This window comes from Scyliorhinus canicula, chromosome 14 (genome assembly GCF_902713615.1).
Source record: "Scyliorhinus canicula chromosome 14, sScyCan1.1, whole genome shotgun sequence".
Taxonomy (NCBI): domain Eukaryota; kingdom Metazoa; phylum Chordata; class Chondrichthyes; order Carcharhiniformes; family Scyliorhinidae; genus Scyliorhinus; species Scyliorhinus canicula.
In genome coordinates, this window is record NC_052159.1 from 146,434,768 (window position 1) to 146,455,743 (window position 20,976).

Consider the following 20,976-nt stretch of genomic DNA (forward strand, 5'->3'; position numbering starts at 1 on the left):
AACAAGATCACAATGTAATCTTGCTAAGTTCTTTTGCTTTTCATGGGATGATACTTCTGTGGTCCCACAGAAAAGCGTTGTAACTCATACAGTATTTGACCTAGCTACATTTACTCCTTTCAGTATTCCATTCCGACTTAGAAATCTTAGTTTTTAAAAAAATAAAGAAAGACGAGTTGATGAACATAATAACCCCTTTCCTGCTCTCACTTCTTATGTGGTTACGTTCTGCCAATTACAAGATAATTTGAGAAAGAATTACCTCCCGTTGATTCAAGAGTCTCTCTAAATCTGCTGCCATTTGATTTTTCATGCGGAGTAAAGCTGCTTTTTCTTTATTTAGCTGACTGAAAGAAAAGCAGATACATTTGATTATAGTTAGGATGTCACATTTCTTATTGAACTGAGGCTTCTTTCTCCAGTTGTGCACTGAACTTAGCAGGTTAAATGAACAGGAACTTCATGTAACAATCACAAAAATATCCCAACTTTAAAGGTCAATACAAGATCACTGACTTTAAAGAATATATTCACAAAGCTTATCGTTATGAGAGAAAAGTGTTTGAAAAACGATGGTTAATTAATTGAAAATTGGCTCACCACGGCTGCTGGAAGGCAGTGAATAAAGAACAAAGAAGAACAAAGAAAATTACAGCACAGGAACAGGCCCTTCGGCCCTCCCAGCCTGCGCCGATCCAGATCCTTTATCTAAACCTGTCTCCTATTTTCCAAGGTCTACGTCCCTCTGTTCCCGCCCATTCATATACCTGTCTAGATGCCTCTAGTGCTTGGAGGTTGGGCTCTGGACAGCGATACAAGTGAGTTTGGTGTCAAACATAACTAAATTACATAGGGATAGGTCGCTGCTGCTTAAGTTCAGCATAGTCAACTGCTGGAAACACCATTTATTGGGATGTGGCTTGTGCCCATACTGCAGTCAGAATGATGGTGGAAACATATTTTTAATGGTGAACTGTGCTGCTCACTATTTGTCATTTGCCAGCAATTCTTGGCACCTACTCTTTGTTTAGCGATAGCTCAAACTCTCGCCTGGATGCTCAAGAGGAAAGTCAAATTCTGTGGCAGGACTGTGTAACAGCGGTAATATTTATTGGGTTCAGAGCCACCAGGCTGTTGTCCCTCTTCACATGCAAGGCTAACCTGGCTAGCCACAGAAATATGCACGCTACTCAGATCTGAGCAGGGTTGGGAACAGGAAGCAAGGCCCATCATCAGCCTTGACTCCTGTCAAGCCATAACCAAGAGAAAGAGGCAGGAGATGGGATCTTTCAATCCTGCGTCTGTCCACATTATCATCATCTCTGCACCTGTGTAAGGTGCAAGTTCTTCATGTTGTTGGTAACACCTGCATATGTTCCTGTATATGTAAACAACCCACTATATCATAATATACTGTTTTTGAATAAGAATATTGCTTGTTTTAGAGCAAAACTAGGCCTGGAAACATCATGGCAAATTGGTAGTGGGTCTTGCATTCAGCCAAACTGATGATGTGCATAATGCACTTGCATTTCTACACTGCATTGTATTTTGAATTGGCTCAGTGGATTTAACAGGTCAGAAGCACTTAAGATTTACTAACATCTCAGGTCCGTTACTGATGACTATGCTGAACTTCAACAGCAGCGACTTATCCCTATGTAATTTAGTTATGTTTGACAGGATTACTACTGCTTTTCTAGAGGTTGGATTATTTACGTTTAGCAGTACTGGGAACCAATTGTTGCCTGTCCAAAGAGATGAACGGAAACACGTTCTGATGTTATTGGTAATTCAAGGTGCTAATTTCTCCTGTTCAATTTTCCATTTGGAAAACCTTGCAGGCTATCACTATTTTTCAAAGGCTGCAGGCAAGGGGATAGTCCAATTTTAACAAGCCACGTAATGTTAAATCCAGCTGGCCATTAATTTGAAGAAGGACAGAAATGAGTTTGAAGATGAGACAAGGCCAAGGGAGGTTTTTGTTTCCTTTCCAATTTTCATGGGAACAACACAAGCTGTTTGATCAAGAAAATAGAGCACCTGGGACCAGATAATAATCTACTGATGGTATGAGGCAGATAGAAATAGAAACATCAACAAGAGCTTGCTTGGTGAACCTCTGCCAAAAGCATCTTCTCCGAGGACTCTTTCAGTCAAATGCATTTGCCTCTAAATCTTGCCTGTGAGAGGTTGACAACTGATGCCAAAACAGGGAATAATTCTGTCACAAGATGTGCATTGGTCCTGCCAAAATAAATTGCTGCCATGGATGAATACCCCCTTATTTATCATATGGTCCTTTGAGAATGATTCACAGATATCTAATATGTCAGGCCTGTCAGAGACCTAAATCAGCAGCAGGGGACAAATTACCTTGAAGGCTACGAAGGTTCGTGCAACAAAAATTCAGGAATATTTTGTTATTTGGAAAACAATGACTTCAGTCCAAAAATGGCAAAAAAGAATTAAATCATACTTGGTGCCACTGAAAAGGTTTCTCCACCCACCCACCCCCCCGAAACGCCTGCCAATTTATTTCAAGCTCAGGCCACAGATATAATTTATTCATCACCTCAAGTTCTAGCTCCAGATCATTATCTGTTTTTATATTTCATTATATACACACACGCTTTAAATAAACTTAATGCTGTTATTGATGATTTGTAGGTTCTCTGACTGGTACTTCTGACAGTCCTGGCAAACAAATTCAAGTTTGAGTTCAAGTTCAACGAAAGTTCGCTCTTTGCAAATTGGATTCAAGGCAGAAAAAAAGTTTCAGATAGATCTGAAAGATAGGAACAACAACTAATGTTGCATACACCATAAATGTTAGTTTAAAAAAAAAGAGTGATCACTAACATTAAATAGAAATTGTGGTATGGTATGCACTAACAGCGACCCTTTCTATCAGCACGAGAGGTGAATGGCTTGGTCAATTAGCACTTGAATAGGAGCAGGTTCAAAGATCCAGCCAACACAGATTTTTGCCAGTGAATAATATCACGCACTAACTAGGCCCTCGTAACATTGACACTCAATGTGAAATGCTGGCGTTTGGTGCATACACACAAACAAGGTCCAAATTTTTAAATCTGGGTTTGGGGGGGCGGGGTGGAGAAGGAGAATTTTCCAGCCCCCTGTGGTGTGTTTCTCAGTGCAGGGAGCTGGCCTTCAATGATATCAGTTATGGCAATGTCCCCAGGGTGGAAAGTTGTTGTTGGTGTTGGGGAGGGGGAAAGAAGAGGTGGAGGAGGAGGAGGAGGAGGGGAAGAAGATGAGGAGGAGGAATCCAGTTTGCTCTTTTAGGTAAAGCAAAACCATTGCAGCAAGATGAAGAATTTGATCAACCCAAATTTTATGGCATGAAATCCAATTCACATATAAAAATAAAATTTGCTTCAGAGACATGGTCACACAAAATGAGTTTGAAAAAAATGTCATCTTAATAATCAGTGCGTACACCTCTTTTACCAGCTATTATGCTTTATCATCTGTGATTCCAAATGGAAACCTCCTTCATATAAAGTAGAAGCTAGTTCCAGGACAGAAATGTGGCACGGACACCATCGTGAACTTTTCTTTTAGCAGTATGTACTGAAGTGTACAATTGGAATAGATGGAATGTACTCCAGTTCTATTGAGCAACGCAGTAGATACAAAAGTCTAGTTTCTTCACATTAATAGCAGCATCAATCCATTCACTATAAATAGACTAATGCCACCCGAAATAACATCAGTAGGAAATCTATTTGAAAACCCCATCTCCATCATATGGATTTTAAAAAAAAGCAGTGTAGAGACTCTTCAAATACATTGGTATCCATACCAACATGTTTCTGCAGCAACTGGGTGGCAGATAGGGTTAGCAGACTATCTTTTCTCTCTGGAATCTGGGTGTGAATCCAGCCCAGATGGGATGAAAATCTACTCTTTCTTTGCTGGCTGTATGAATTTCAAGTGAACTGAATTTGGACAATTTCAAACCGGTTCCTGGTGAGTGTGATCGAATGCACAAAATATTGCATAACTGAGCATTAATACTCAAGAGTGGCTACAAGAATGGCCGGTGACAGCAGCGTAAACTTCACAATGGCGCATGGAAAGGCCATTCCTCTCTGGTGACTGCACTGTAAGGATTCTTTAAAATACTCGGAACATCACGCTGCACGTAACCTGATCTGATGCTGAATGCCAAAAAGCAGAAAATAATCAATTTCCCAGTATGAGTGGCTCTGAACTTGATAGGCACAAAGAAAAAAAGCTGCAATTGCAAGGACCCTTCCTGCTGATACCCTTATTTCCCCTTTCTTTATTTTTGCTGTCCTCATTTTGATCCGTGGACGCTTAATGGACATATATCTTTAAATCAAGCAACAGAGTGAAGGAGGAATTCAAGAATATACAACATGGTATATGCTGCTGCTAGCTTTGGACAGCAAGGCACGGACAGCAAGACCCAGACCTTTTGGCACCCAAAAGATAGGGTAGGACTCAGTTCCATTTATTGACTGGTGGCCAATGAATTGGCCAAAATGTCGTATTCTGCCCAGTAACAGGTGGTGATTGGGTCCTACTCAAGTGGGATGGTTATCAGAGACCCAAGGAGCTCACTTTCAATCCTAGACACTCAGGGGAAAAGGTGCTTCTCTCTCTCTCCAAAAAGGCGATGAGTTGCTGTATGAGGTCTCTGGGGCTGTCCTCGTGGGAGTTTAGAAGGATGTGGGAGGATCTTATTGAAACTTACAGGATACTGCGAAGCCTGGATTGAGTGGATGTGGAGAGGATGTTTCCACTTGTAGGAAAAACTAGAACCAGAGGACACCATCTCAGACTAAAGGGACTAACCTTTAAAACTGAGATGAGGAGGAATTCTTTCAGCCACAGGATGGTGAATCTGTGGAACTCTTTGCCGCAGAAGGTTGCGGAGGCCAAATCACTGTGTCTTTAAGACAGAGATAGATAGGTTCTTGATTAATAAGGGGATCAGGGGTTATGGGGAGAAGACAGGAGAATGGGGATGAGAAAATATCAGCCATGACTGAATGGCGGAGCAGACCTGATGGGCCGAGTGGCTTAATTCTGCTCCTATGTCTTATGGACTTATTTCTGAAACTGCAGAGACCTGAATGAATGGAAACCATTACAGACTGGAAAGCAGAATTTTGACCTGAAAGCCTGGCTTGAAGGACAGTGTGCTACAAACAACCATGTTTAACATATTGTTTTTAAACACCCCACCCCACCCCATCCTAATGTGTTTGCCTGTGTGTGTGCGCGCAATCACAGAGTGTGGGGGCAAGTTAAAGTGGGGGATTAGGAAATAGATAATAGTTAACCAGTTCTAATTGCTGCACGTTGCATTCTGATTCTTGTTATAAATAAAAAGTAATTGTGTTAAAATTACAAATATGGTGACTAATTATTGGGCAGCCAAGGGCCAAAGACTTCGGGTTTTTTCTAAGAATTATTAGTTAATTCAATTGTGCTGTGACTCTGCGGGTGTGATCTAACGGGAGAAGCAGCAAGTGCGGTAGTGAGCAAGAATTGCTTCCCGACGGCCGGCCTGGTGAGACTGCAGCCAATATCTAATGCCAACTGGGATAGGTAACAATGCCTCACGGTTTCACGTTGGAAATGGCTCTCCCACCAGCTGATTCGCCTGGACCGCGCCTGGCAGCACGCCGCTAATGAGGGGGAGCAGCTCTTAAACCGCCCTCTCCGAGCAAATCACAGACAGCACACAGTCATGCCACCGCGCAGACCAACCCCACAATTTGGAGATGCCGACCTGGCCCAGTTGTTGGACGCGTGAAGTCGAGACGGGACACCCTGTTCCCCCGAGTGAGTCAGAGGGTCAGCTACAAGTCAACCAGTGCTGCCTGGTGGCAACGGCAGAGGCCATCAGCGCGGGAATGTCACAAAGAGGACCGCTACCCAGTGCCACAAGAAGCTCAATGACTTCCACCGGGTGAGTTGGCGTTGGCCCCCTGACACCGCTCCCACCTGCCACCCCACGTACCCCGACAAACTGGCGGTTGGCACAACACACATTACCGTGCATCTTGGCACCTCACTCATGCCCAGCAGCAGTGCCCACACCTATTTTGTGCCATATCCACCCCCCCTCCCCTCGGATGCATGAAGCCTGTGGCTCACAATGCCATCTGTCTCCTTAGGAGGAACAGGCCCCTAACAGGCAGGATAGGGCCCAGATGGATACCGGGGTGCCGGACATCAGAGTGCTCCCTTCTATGAAGAACGGGCCCTGGAGGTCACGGGGGTGACCCAAAGACAGAGTAGTCACCGATGCCGAGGTTGGCCTGCGCTGCAGAGATGAGGATCCATCGGCCCCCACCCAGATGACCTGTCACATGTGAGTTGTTCATGCCAGACATAATGATCCTAATCTCCCACTGACCACATGTCCATTCTCCTGCAGTATCTCCATCTGATGGTGCCAGCTCATCCGGGGCCCCCCCACTTCTGCCTTCCAAGAGAATACCTCGGAGGAGAGTTCACAGCTGCCATCACCACTTTTCAGCAGCGCAGAGACACACACCTCAGTGGGGTATATTAGTGGACAGGCCTCTGGGGCACAATCTGGTAAGTACCACACAGTTGCTCATGCACATCAGACAGAGACAGGAACAACACCTCCTGGACAAAACTCGGAGGTCTGCTGAATCCAGGACCTAGCTTGGTCCCAGTCTGATGCCGAACCTCTGGACAAGGTTATCCCAGAGCTGATGCAGATGCTTGGGTGTGGCCATGAGATTTAGAGGGAGATGTCAGCAACACTCCAGCCAGTTGGAGGAGTACCAAAAGCTATGGATGTCGGAGATGGCGGCCGGCAATGCGTGGCACCGAGGGCAATACTGCAAATTTGGTGACCACAGTGGAGCTTTACGTCAGCTCCATGAATGGTGGTGTCCAAAGCATTGCTCGATCAGCGATGGCCATGTCTGAGCGCCTTGACAGCATGTCCTGGTCACTGGCTGACGTGTCCTGATATACGTTACCTTGCCGAAGCGCTGCAGTGCATGTCCCAGTTTCAGGTGGGCATTATCGAGGCGCTGCAGAGCATGTCCCAGTTTCAGATGGGCATTATCGAGGCGCTGCAGAGCATGTCCCAGTTTCAGATGGGCATTATCGAGGTGCTGCAGAGCATGTCCCAGTTTCAGATGGGCATTATCGAGGCGCTGTAGAGCATGTCCCAGTTTCAGATGTGCATTATCGAGGCGCTGCAGAGCATGTCCCAGTTTCAGATGGGCATTATCGAGGCGCTGCAGAGCATGTCCCAGTTTCAGATGGGCATTATCGAGGCGCTGCAGAGCATGTCCCAGTCATTGGTTCCCTTCAGATCCTTGGCTGTGGCTTGATAAGATCAGCAAGAAACCATGGAATGAGCTTTTGCTCCATCTCCACCTCCTTCATTTTCTGATCACCCTGTTCCTGCAGACTGTCTGCTATTAATAGTGGATGAGACAACATTTCCTGAACCTAGGGTCGGCCTGGGGCATTGCTTCATTGTAATTTCCTCCAGCTGAATCAGACTGGTGTCCAAATCAAACCTGAGGTGGGTTGCAAATCCCGTATCCTATCCACCACAAATACTTTATATTTCCACGTCAACAGCAGTGCCTGTCATTGCCACTGGCGCCATTTGTGTCAATTAGAAACTGGATTTCTGGAATGTGCCATCCATTGCCAACATGATGCAACTCAAGCCCCTGGAATAACATGAGAAAATAAATTTAAAATGTAGATTGGCTGGGGCCAATCACAATGCTTGACGACCTTCTTTCTATTGTGTCAGATTGCACAGTACAGCTCCTGCTGCTTTATGTGATACAGGGATAATAAATCTTATGCTGCACACGCCTTCTACAAAACTGTGCCAATATTTTCAACCATGTCTTGATCCACAGCCTCCTTTTCTTGCACACCCTCATCATCCTGTCGCAATGAAGGCGCTCACCCCACCCCCCGCCCCAATGCACCATCATCATGCTGGTCGGCTTTCAGAAACATCAAACCTTTATTCATCGCAATGTAACACAGGAAGCAATTGCAATCCTTCTGGCCCTCTTGAAAAATGAAATGAAAATTGCTTATTGTCACGAGTAGGCTTCAAATTAAGTTACTGTGAAAAGCCCCTAGTCGCCACATTCGGGCAGCCTGTTCGGGGAGGCTGTTATGGGAATCGGACCGTGCTGCTGGCCTGCTTTCAAAGCCAGCAATTTAGCCCTGTGCTAAACCAGCCCATGGGCTGTACTGCGGGATTCCACTGGAGATATCCAGGAACCTAAAATGAGACTTGGAATTTCATTCATATGATGGGTAAGGTGACTAACAAAGCACAGTAGTTGCATATTGATCGACTGAAAGCATTTCACGTTCATCAAATTGAGACAGTTGCCACATGGGGTTTTGAGTGTCTCAATGTGTTTTGTCAATATATAAAGGTCAGAGAGAGGCAAAAATAGACATTGGATCACTGGCAAATGTGGCTGGAGAAGTAATAATAGGAAACAAAGAAATTCAGACAAACTGAATAGTTACTTTGCATCAGTCTTCACGTTGGAAGACACCAGCGGGATGAAAGAGCTCCAGGAGAACCAGGGGCAGAGGTGAGTGCCGTAACCATTACGAAGGAGAAGATTCTGGGGAAACTGAAAGGTCTGAACGTGGCAAAATCACCTTGACCGGATGGACTACACCCCAGAGTTCTAAAAGAGATAGCTGAGGAGATTGTGAAGGCATTGGTGATAATTTTTCAGGAATTACTGGAGGCAGGAAGGGCCCCAGAGGATTGGAAGGTGGCTAATGTAACACCATTGTTTAAGAAGGGAGGGAGGCAAAAGACGGAAAATTATAGGTCGGTTAGCCTGACTTTGGTCATTGGTAAGATTTTAGAGTCCATTATTAAAGATGAGATCGCGGAGTACTTGGAAGTGCATGACAAAATAGGACTGAGCAGCACGACTTCATCAAGGGGAGGTCATGTTTGACAAATCTGAGGTATTTGAGGAAGTAACAAGGATGTTAGACAAAGGAGAACCAGTGGATGTGATTTATTTAGATTTCCAGAAGGCCTTTGACAAGGTGCCGCATAGGAGACTGTTAAATAAGTTAAGAGCCCATGGTGTTCAGGGTACGATCCTGGCATGGATAGAGGATTGGCTGACTGGTAGAAGGCAGAGAGTGGGGATAAAGGGGTCTTTTTCAGCATGGCAGCCGGTGACTAGTGGGTACCTCAGGGGTCAGTTCTGGTACCATAACTTTTCACAATATATATTAATGATCTGGAGGAAGGAACTGAAGGCACTGCTGCTCAGTTTGCAGATGATACAAAGATCTGTAGAGGGGCAGGTAGTGTTGAGGAAGCGGGGGGCTTTAGGACTTGTACAGACTAGGAGAGAGGGAAAGAAGTGGCAGATGGAATACAATGTGGAAAAGTGTGAGATTATGCACTTTTGAAGGAGAAATGGAGGCACAGACTATTTTCTAAATGGGACGATGCTTAGGAAATCAGAAGCACCGAGGGACTTGAGAGTCCTTGTTTATGATTCTCTTTAGGTTAACGTGCAGGTTCAGTCAGCAGTCAGGAAGGCAAATGCAATGTTAGCATTCATGTCAAGAGGGCTAGAATACAAGACCAGGGATGTACTTCTCAGGCTATATAAGGCGGAGTATTGTGAGCAGTTTTGGGCCCCATATTTAAGGAAGGATGTGCTGGCCTTGTAAAGGGTCCAGAGGAGGTTCACAAGAATGATCCCTGGAATAAAAAGCTTGTCATATGAGAAACGGCTGAGGACTCTGGGTCTGCACTCGTTGGAGTTTAAAAGGATGAGGGGGGAACCTTGTTGAAACTTACAGGATACTGCGTGGCCTGGATAGAGTGGACATGGAGAGAATGTTTCCACTTGTAGGAAAAACTAGAAGCAGAGTACACAATCTCAGGCTAAAGGGATGATCCTTTAAAACAGAGATGAGGAGGGATTTCTTCAGCCAGAGGGTGGTGAATTTGTGGAACTCTTTGTCCAGAAGGCTGTGGAGCCAAATCACTGAGTGTCTTTAAAACAGAGACAGATAGGTTCTTGATTAATAAGGGGATCAGGGGTTATAGAACATAGAACACTACAGCGCAGTACGGGCCCTTCGGCCCTCGATGTTGCGCCGACCTGTGAAACCATCTGAAGCCTATCTGACCTACACTATTCCATTTTCATCCATATGTCTATCCAGTGACCACTTAAATACCCTTAAAGTTGGCGAGTCTACTACTATTGCAGGCAGGGCGTTCCACACCCCTACTACTCTCTGAGTAAAGAAACTGCCTCTGACATCTGTCCTATATCTCTCACCCCTCAATTTAAAGCTATGTCCCCTCGTGTTGGTCATCACCATCCGAGGAAAAAGACTCTCACTGTCCACCCTATCTAACCCTCTGACTATCTTATATGTCTCTATTAAGTCACTTCACAGCCTTCTCCTCTCTAACGAAAACAACCTCAATTCCCTGAGCCTTTCCTCGTAAGACCTTCCCTCCATACCAGGCAACATCCTAGTAAATCTCCTCTGAACCCTTTCCAAAGCTTCCACATCCTTCCTATAATGTGGTGACCAGAACTGCACGCAGTACTCCAGGTGTGGCCGCACCAGAGTTATGTATAGCTGCAGCATGACCTTGTGGTTCCGAAACTCAATCCCCCTGCTTATAAAGGCTAGCACACCATATGCCTTCTTAACAGCCCTATTAACCTGGGTGGCAACGTTCAGGGATTTATGTACCTGGATGCCGAGATCTCGCTGTTCATCTACAGTACCAAGAATCTTGCCATTAGCCCAGTACTCTGCATTCCTGTTACTCCTTCCAAAGTGAACCACCTCACACTTTTCCGCATTAAACTCCATCTGCCACCTCTCAGCCCAGCTCTGCAGCTTATCTATGTCCCTCTGGGTTATGGGGAGAAGGCAGGAGAATGGGGATGAGAAAAACATCAGCCATGATTGAATGGCGGAGCAGACTCGATGGGACGAGTGGCCTAATTCTGTCCTATATCTTACGATCTTATGGTCAGTTGGTTATTGTTCTGTGGGCACCCCGCCAGTCCGTAGTAATTCCCCTATTTCATTGGGATGTATATAAATTAGTGTTCTGCCTGAACAGAGCACAACTTCGTGAAATGGCAAGCACTGCCTGATTCATGGCAATCGTCTGCTGCTAGAAAGATTTAGCGGCTAAGAAATTCAAGGCAGTGATGACTTGGAGTTGTTGAGGCGTAAATGCCTGTTGGACTGAAGTAGATTCTTTTGTTGGCTGCTGTTGTATCATCTTAGTTACCTCTGGAGAGAAAGCAGAGCTTGCTGAGGTAGTGACATGCAAAACAATCTAAGTATGAAGATGTTTGTCTGTAAACTCTGGTGAATGGGTACCTTCATTTGGGAAACACGTGTTTTATGATGCCTCTCTTTATATCCCCTTTGCGATTCTCCTGCTCCTCCTCAGAAAAAGACTAATAGGATTCTAATTGCAAAGTTCACAATCATATTTTCTAAAGGACTAGGCAAACAGGGCAATAAGAGTCTTGATGGACCCTCCAGGGGATCAAATGGTTAAAATTAATATTCAGCCAAAGAACAAATCGCCAACTCCGACAAACAAAATGGGTCTCTTAATGTGCTATCGACCTCAGGAATAGTGGGCGAGATTCTCTGACCCCCCCCCCCGGCCGGGTGGGAGAATCACCGCGGTGCCATGCGAATCGCGCATGCCGTCCTGACGCTGGGACGTGATTCTCCCACCCGTGAAAACGGCCGCGTGCGAATTGTGCCGGGCTGCACGGAGAATCGCCGCAAAAGGCTGTAGCGGCGATTCTCCGGCGGCGCCGCATTTCTCCGGCGCCGCCGCAATTCTCCGGCTGGATGGGCCGAGCGGCTGTCCGAAAAATTACAATGTATTTATGACACAAAGTGGCTAACCATCTCATGAGGCTGCTCCACCCAAGCCTCTTCACACCATTCTTTTTTCAAATAAATTTTGTGTGTCCAATTCATTTTTTCCAATTAAGGGGAAATTTAGCGTGGCCAATCTACTAGTTTGCACATCTTTGGGTTGTGGGGGTGAAACCCACACAAACACGGGGAGAATGTGCAAACTCCACACGGACAGTGACCCAGAACCGGGATCAAACCTGGGACCTCAGCGCCATGAGGCAACAGGGCTAACCCACTGCGCCACCGTGCTGCCCACACCATTCTTCATCTAGATCCTTTAATGTATCGTTCATTTCCTTTCTCCCTCATGCGGTTGTCCACCTTACCCTCAATTCATCTTTGGTATTTCTCTCAACAATGCAGTAGCGAGTTCCACATACTAGCCACTCCCTGGATAAAGACGTTTCTCCCGAATTCCCTATTGGATTTGTTAGTACAGTAAGAAGTCTTACAACACCAGGTTAAAGTCCAACATGTTTGTTTCAAACACTAGCTTTCGGAGCTCTGCTTCTTCCTCAGGTGAATGGATCATGGATCCACATCATGGATTTGTTAGTGACCATCTTTTATGCTTGTCCTTTAGCCTGGTCCCACCCACAAGTGGAAACATCTTGTCCATGCTCATCCTATCAAACCCTTTCATATACTTAAAGGCCTCAATTGCAACACCCATTTATCTTCTACTTCTGGAGAAAAATAGAGCTTCAACCTCTTTACGCTTTCCTGATAAGTATGATCTCAGTTCTGGTTAAGCTAATAATTCTTGATATTTACCAAACTTCATTCTCCAATTGTGAAAGTTGTCCTTTGTATGTCTGGATTTGAGCATCTCTCTGACGTACCGTTTCAATAAGATAGCTGTACGGTTGTTGTGCGTGACTAAGCAAGGCATTGGCATCTGCAAGCTGAAGAAAAAAGAGAGATACATTGGTTGACAATTACTTTCACTAACAATTCAGCTACGTAACTTTATTTGAAATGAAATGAAATGAAATAAAAATGAAACTTGAAATTTAAACTTTCATGGAATCAATCATCGCAAGTTTAACAATCCTGAATAAACCTGAAACAATCACAAATTAATGTTTTTTGAAAGGAGAAAAGCATGTTGGGATCATTTGGTGGGTGGATTAAAGCAACAATGAAAGACTATGCAACAGATCAGCGATCTGATAAACATTAAACCAGTGATTTAAGGCATTCTGCAAGATATACTCAGACCGCTCAACAGAAAATATTGATTATCCACAAATAAAATAAATTTTTCAATTCATTCTATCAATTAATGAGTATTTAAGTTATTCTGTGGGGTGACAAAATATTATTTTTAATTAACCTTTCAAAGAAGTGTCAAGTTCTCCATTTTGAGTATGTAGGTTACACACTTTTGCCAATACAGTTTAGCACTAGTTACAAGACGCATTTCCCATGAAATCACTCTAGGCATCACTCTGTTCATACATTCACACCACTACAAACTTATTCTCTTTATCAAAAAAGCCAAATCAAAACCAGCTTTATATGTAAATATTAGCTATACTGACATGTCCACAAAACTAAAATATTACCGAAAGAATGCAGCAAAAAAATTCTGAAGAAACAAAATTGGGCTGGCATGGTGGCACAGAGCCTAGCGCTGCTGCCTCACAGCGCCAGGGACCTGGGTTCGGTTCCGGCCTTGGGTGGTTGTGTGGATTTGCACTTTCTCCCCGTGTCTGCATGGGTTTCCTCTGGGTGCTCTGGTTTCCTCCCACAGTCCCAAGATGTGCCAGTTAGATGGATAAGCCATGATAAATTACCCCTTAGTGTCCATAGATCTGTAGGTTAGGTGGAGTTATGAGGAAAGGGTGGCGGAGTGGGCCTTGGGAGGGTTGCTCTTTTAGAGGGTTGGTGCAGACTCGATGGGCCAAATGGCCTCCTAATGCACTGTGGGGATTCTATGATGCATGATTAAACACGGAAATCCAAAGATTGTTTCTTGGAAGGAGTGCACCACAGCTAGCTTTGCAAATATTGCACGATGCTGTCTGCCTCACAATTGGAATGTATTAAATGGTGAAAAATTGTAATGCTTGAATGGTAGATACAATCTAAACTTTCCACAAAAAGTTAAGTATCCTTTAAAACATGTGATGTGTTAATTACTGAGCCAACCTTTGACTAACTAGTACCAACGTGGATTCTCACTCCTTTTGATATTAATTGCTGGAGATTTTAAAAGAATGAAAAATGTAAGATGTAAAATATGCAATTTTAAAAACCCTAGAGGTTATCTCTAGCTAAAATGTTAATTCTGTTTCTCTCCACAGATGCTGCCTGACATGATCTGCTGAGCATTTCTAGTATTTTCTCTCTGGCTTTTCCTTGCTGTTAATGCAGAGAATTTAGCTGCTGCAAACTGAAAGCAGGAAGTCCTGCTCTTGGAAGAATCCCTGTCTTTAATGTAGAGCAGCCAGGATCCAGGATCCCTTGTAAGAGTGGCAGGATTGGAATAGTGCACAAATGTAATGGGCCTGGCCTGTGTTGATTGTGGGGCCGAAAACATTAACCAGGCCATGAAATAGCTAATATGAATGTGAAATGCTGATGGTCTAACATGTAAATTCAATCTCTGGTTATTTTTAATGATGTTTGTCAAGTTTAATATTCCGTATCATTTAAAAAAATTATTTCATGGGGCTTGGGCTAAGCCAGTATTTTTACCCCCCATCTCGAATTATCCGTGAGAGTGTGGTGGTGAGCTGCCTTCCTGAACTGCTGCAGTCTCTGTGGAATAGGTGATATAGGGCTTTTCACAGTAACTTCATTGAAGCCTACTCGTGACAATAAGTGATTTTCATTTCATTTCATTTCATAGGTACACCCAGCACTGTTACAGAGGGAGTTCAAGGATATTGGCCCAGCGAAGTGAAGGGACAGTAATATATATTTCCGAGTCGGGATGGCGAGTGGCTTGGACGGGAACTTGCAGGTGTTCCCGCGTATCTGCTGCCCTTGACCCTCTAAGGTGGTAGAAGTCACTGGTTTGAAAGGTGCTGTCAAATGAGCCTTGGATAAGTGATAAAAGAGCTTTCAGTAACAACTGTAATTTCTTCAGTGTCTTTTTTTTTACTAAGACACCCAACGGGCCAATTCATAACAAATTCTGAAAATTGGCAGTAGACCAGTAAAACTTCCAAGTTAATTTATAAAAATTCAGTAGACCAGTAAAACTTCCGAGTTAATTTAGAAAAATTGCCTTTGCTGATCTTTACATAAAGGTGCGGTCGGCTATTGAAAAAAAATAATCTGAACATGATCATTTGCTCTGTTGCTTACAATGGAGAAGAATCAAAAAATTAGATTTTAGTACATTTTACAAGTTTGTTTTGAACTAGGGCAGCACGGTGGCGCAGTGGTTAGCACTGCTGCCTCATGGCGCCGAGGTCCCAGTTCCGATCCTGGCCCATATTCCTACTTAATCTTAAAAATGTTTATAAGTCTCAAGAGAAAATAAAATATTATTTGTGCTGAAGTTGTAAGTGCTTATCCTGAATTTTTGGTCACGATTATGTTAAATTAAAATATCCCAGAGTTTAGTTTTTCGATAATTCATAATTCAGTTAATGGCACAGATATTATTAATTTGAGGTGCATATTAAATTTCCGTTCCAGAACGAAAAGCTACTGAAAATGCAAGCTTCACGATGTTTCAGTTTTACAGTATTGGGGCTGTGGATAGTCCTGCTCCCTCTTGTACTATATGCTGATGACAACAATTTTTCTGCATGCCTTTCTGGAGTGTATATGTTCCTTCCAAATCATCTTGGATTGTGATCAAATGGCACTTTGTTATTCTTACTCAATTAGTTCAGCATGCTTTAGCTGGGTCAGAATGATTGAGATCATATAAAAGGAACAGGCAAGTTTAAAACTGTTGGCTTTGGTTTAAAAAATGTGTAAAATATTTTATTTATGCTCAGTTTAAAGTGGTGTGACACATTTTGGACAAATATCGCTGCACGAGTTCACTACTTAAAAAGCAAAACAGCACTTCAAAATTAGCTTTTAAAATATGATTTTTAGAATTCTGCAACATTGGATGATTTTTCTCAAGTTGTTTAAACGTAAAAACACCGTACCATGCATAAAGACTTAAATAATTGAGCAGAACTTGGGGGAAAAAAATACCCCACCCAGTCCCTAGTAAATTTATTGTGCAACTACCAAGTCAGTAGTTTTACCCGTGGAAATCATGGCAGTTCTGTTTGTTTGCTCTTGGTGTTTTACATATTTGGGGACTTAAGTTATCTCAGGTAGGGATTCATTACATTTAGCTACGTGTACAAAACACAAGCATTGGAGTCAGGGATGTCGGGGCAATGGGTGCAATGCAAGTAGGGGAAGAATTCCCAAAGGCGGGTTACTTCAACACAAATGCCAACAGGTAAGGCAGCAGGGAACAAGCAGGCAACAAAAAAAATAATAATTTGTCGGATACGAAAAACATGGGGAAAGAAAACTCAAGCCGACCAATTATTTAGCAATTTCCTGGAGAAAATCTCTCAGCATTCAATTTTACAAACATCACCCTGGCACTCCAAAAGAAAGGATATTATTAAAAACTTCTGTTCCCTCATTAAATTCAGTTATCTCACCTTTTCTTCACTGTTCAGGGAAACGTGCTCAGGGGCAAACATATAGATGTGTAATGAAAAGACATTTCCAGTCAAAGCTAACCAAAATCAGCAGCCATTTTGAAAGCTGAAATCAAGCTGGGGCTGCTGTATTATTTAAGGTTATCAGTTGTAGCATCAACATACATATGTATTTAATGTTGAAAACTTTTTACTCAGCACAACTATAATTTAAACTTGGAAGCAGTGGTGGCATCATAAATAAATGACATTTCCTTAATTTAAATCTCTTGGCTTTTTTTTAGCCTTGCAAAAAGTGAGCTTGTGGCTAATTCAGCTAGTTAGTTAGAAAAACATATATATCACTTCAAAGGAAGCAATCGATCAAAGACACAAAACTCTTACCTCTTCTTCCTCTAAGATAATAAAATAGAAGTTCAAAACACATGAGTTGGCCAATATTTAAAGTATTTGAGCTCTTGCTTTTGAACTAAATATCAGTAAACTTTGGTCTCAATTTCTTCCGACTTGAACTGTTGTTATATGTCTTCAGTTCAAAACCAAGATGTAGCAGAGTAGAGATGTACTTAATATTGGTGAATTTTAGGAATCAGCTTAACTGATGACAGGATTGATTCACAGTCCTTGCTTTGACAATAAGCATGGATAACTCCACATAGCGATTGGATTGCTCCTGGTTGGAGGAGTTAATAATGTAGATCTGAAAGGAAAACATTGCTTCTAAATTGATTTTGAACTTGTTCATGTTCAGAACTGAAGAGGGTAGAGCTATTTTCTGTAGTGATGCAGATCAGTCTAACTGTAATATCCCGTGCAGGACTTACGGGGTGGGACTGATTATCTTCCCCAAGGTCCTTGCGGAATATGATCTCCCCAGCTAGGGGTGGTGGGATCTCTATTAAAAGTTGTATAAAAGGTCGGCCAGTATGGCACCGACTAGACAGAGAGGAACTCTGATATATATACCAGGCAGTGTATATATATCATACTGTAAATAAAATAAAGTTCTTTATTCTACTCGGTGTGAACTCCCAGTGTCCTTATTAAACTGACAATGAGGGCGGGATGCAGGCTTTCTCCTCCAAGTTCTCGGAGCTGACTGTGGAAGATGGTATCCTCCTATGGGGCAACAGGGTTGTTGTTCCAGAGAAGGTCCAGGCAATTGTGTTGAAGGAATGTCACAACAGCACCTGCCACAAGAGGCACCCCAGAGTGTCCAAAATGAAACTACTGGCGAGAAGCTATGCCTGGTGGCCAGGTTCGGATTCGGATAGAGACGTTGACCCAACGGTGCTCCATCTGTCAAGAGCACCAGAAGCTCCCTGTGACGGTATCCCTACACCCTTGGGAGTAGCTGGGGCACCTTTGGGCTTGCGTGAATGCCGATTTCACTGGTCCATATCTGGGCTTGATGTTTCATGTCCAGGTGGACGCTCACTCCAAGTGGTTGGAGGTCCAAAGATGGTGCCGATCTCTTCCCGGGCGACCATCGAGCGACTGCACATTTCTTTCCACCCATGGAATCCCCGAGGTGCTCGTAACAGATAACGGGCCTCATTTACAAGCAAAGACTTGCCGCTTTGTCAAAAGCAACAGAATTTGGCATATTCCCACAGCCACATTTCATTTAGCATTGAATGGCTTAGTGGAGAGACCTTGCAGATTGTTTAGAACAGTACAGCACAGAACAGGCCCTTCGGCCCTCAATGTTGTGCCGAGCAATGATCACCCCACTCAAACTCACGTATCCACCCTATACTCGTAACCCAACAACTCCCCCTTAACCTTACTTTTTTTTAGGACACTACGGGCAATTTAGCAATACCCCCATTAACCTTACACTACAGGCAATTTAGCATGGCCAATCCACCTAACCCGCACATCTTTGGACTGTGGGAGGAAACCGGAGCACCCGGAGGAAACCCACGCACACACAGGGAGGACGTGCAGACTCCACACAGACAGTGACCCAGCCGGGAATCGAACCTGGGACCCTGGAGCTGTGAAGCATTGATGCTAACCACCATGCTACCGTGAGGCCCCTAAACTGTTAACTGAGGCTAAACAGACTTTGGGCTCGATGGACATCAGGCTGACACGATTTTTATTCTCATATAGGACCACACTGTATACAGTAACTGGGATGGCCAGCTGGGTCGTAGGCTTCGTACCCGACTGAGTTTGATTCTCTTGGACATCAGCTCAAAGATACGCTGTAAGCAAGGTTTGCAATGATGTTGCCCAGTCAGACGTCGACCTCTTCACACCTGACGATGCAGTGTTCGTTCATAACTTCAACAATGGTGCTCGCTGACTCTTTGGGATTGTTGTCGAAAAACACCAAGTTTGGGTCCAGGGTCAACTGATGAGAAGCCATTTGGATCACATTTGCTCACGGAGGTTGCTCCCTTGTGAGGTTCATCAGAAAAAACCTGTCCTGGATCCTCCAACTCCATTGCCGAACCAGCCCATTGTGACGCCTCCAGTCTCTTTCGACGCCGACAGGCCCGATGTTGTATCTTTCGACTCTTAAGTTGAGACGCAGACATCGGAGGTCTTGGAAGCCGATTCAACAGTTCAACGCCTCCTGCCGATCATTCACTGTGACATTCCTACCACAGGCAACGTTCACCGGAGAGGTATACGCCGACTAATACCCGGCACATCAGGGACATAACAAACGGCTGCAATTGAGGAGAGTCTGATGTCCTTCACCTGCTCTTCCTACTTATCGGTCATCAAGGGGGTCTTTGGAGTTTGGTGGGGTAAGAGGGGAAGGAATATAATATCCCACATGGGATTTACGAGGTAGGAATGGTTTTTCTTCCCTGTGGTCCTTGCGGAGTATTTTGACTGGGGGAGGAAACCCAGGCAGACACGGGGAGAATGTACCAACGGGGATCTTATCGAAACATTTAAAATTATGAAGGGAATAGATAGGATAGATGCGGGCAGGTTGTTTCCACTGGCGGGTGAAAGCAGAACTAGGGGGCATAGCCTCAATATAAGGGGAAGTAGATTTAGGACTGAGTTTAGGAGGAACATCTTCACCCAAAGGGTTGTGAATCTATGGAATTCCTTGCCCAGTGAAGCAGTTGAGGCTCCTTCATTAAATGTTTTTAAGGTAAAGATAGATAGTTTTTTGAAGAAAAAAGGGATTAAGGGTTATGGTGTTCGGGCCGGAAAGTGGAGCTGAGTCCACAAAAGATCAGCCATGATCTCATTGAATGGCGGAGCAGGCTCGAGGGGCCAGATGGCCTACTCCTGCTCCTAGTTCTTATGTTATGAACCTGGGTCCCCGGCGCTGAGAGGCAGCAGAGCTAACCACTGTGCCACCCATTAAAGTGGCGCAGTCACCGATTCAACTATTATGGCATCACAAAATAGACTTGATAATGAAACAAGAATTCACAAATATTCATTAGGTTAAAGTCCCAGTTCGGGGCGTAAAAGGTAACCATAACAATCAGTGTGCTCACCAGAGAGCCACAGACAATTACATAACTGCCGTTGGGGTTGGTCAATATCTTACAGGCAGAGAACTGGACCCTTTTATTAATTAGAATCGCCGCACCCCTGGCCCTCCCATCAAAAGCCAAATGAGAGACTGGCTCTACCTTCCCCTTGTGCGGCCTAGTTTGGTCTGACTGCAGATCCGCAAATGAGTCTCTTGCGAAAACACATCGGAGTTTGAAGGTGAACAAATGCCTTCGTCCGTTTCACTGGCCCATTCAAGCTCCAAACGTTCCGTTGACCAAGCAAATTTGGGGCCTCCCATCCATCTCAATCTGGAGTCAGCCAATTCCACCAAGAGACATTACCCAAGGGATACTTAAAAAGTACAGTCGGGGCAGCACGGTGGCGCAGTGGTTAGCATTACTGCTGACGGCACTGAGGACCCGGGTTCGAATCCCGGCCCTGGGTCACTCTGTGTGGAGTTTGCACATTCTCCGCATGTCTGCGTGGGTTTCAACCCAACAAGCAAAAAAGATGTGCAGGATAGGTGAATAGGCCACACTAAATTACCCCTCAATTGGAAAACATAATTGGTTACTCTAAATTAAAGAAAAGTACAGTAATCAGATCCACCCAAGATGGCCATCCCACCAAGTCACCAAACTGGACAAAGAAAAGGCACCGTCAGCAAACTACCATCACCCCCCCCCCCCCCCCCCGTGCTATCGTTCTTGAATACAACCACACCCAAGTACAAATACAAATGGAGCGAGGCAAACAAAAACTATGAAAATCCATATTGAACAAACCCAAACTCAGTATCCAAAAAACTACTATGATGAGCTGCAGCAAACCCTTCAAAACAACTCCCGTTAGCTAA

The 20,976-nt window shown here is 44.2% G+C and overlaps 1 protein-coding gene across 3 annotated transcripts in view; it reads right to left on the bottom strand.

Annotated features, from left to right (window-relative positions):
* The window catches only part of pibf1 (progesterone immunomodulatory binding factor 1), a 135,395-nt gene that overhangs the window by 11,919 nt on the left and 102,500 nt on the right, over positions 1–20,976 (bottom strand). For all 3 annotated transcript variants that reach the window (XM_038818594.1, XM_038818592.1, XM_038818593.1), the window contains exons 15-16: positions 12,778–12,908; positions 263–347 (exon numbers count right to left, since the gene is read on the bottom strand). In XM_038818594.1, the coding sequence (XP_038674522.1) occupies positions 263–347; positions 12,778–12,908 (216 nt within the window). The remainder of the gene's footprint in view (positions 1–262; positions 348–12,777; positions 12,909–20,976) is intronic.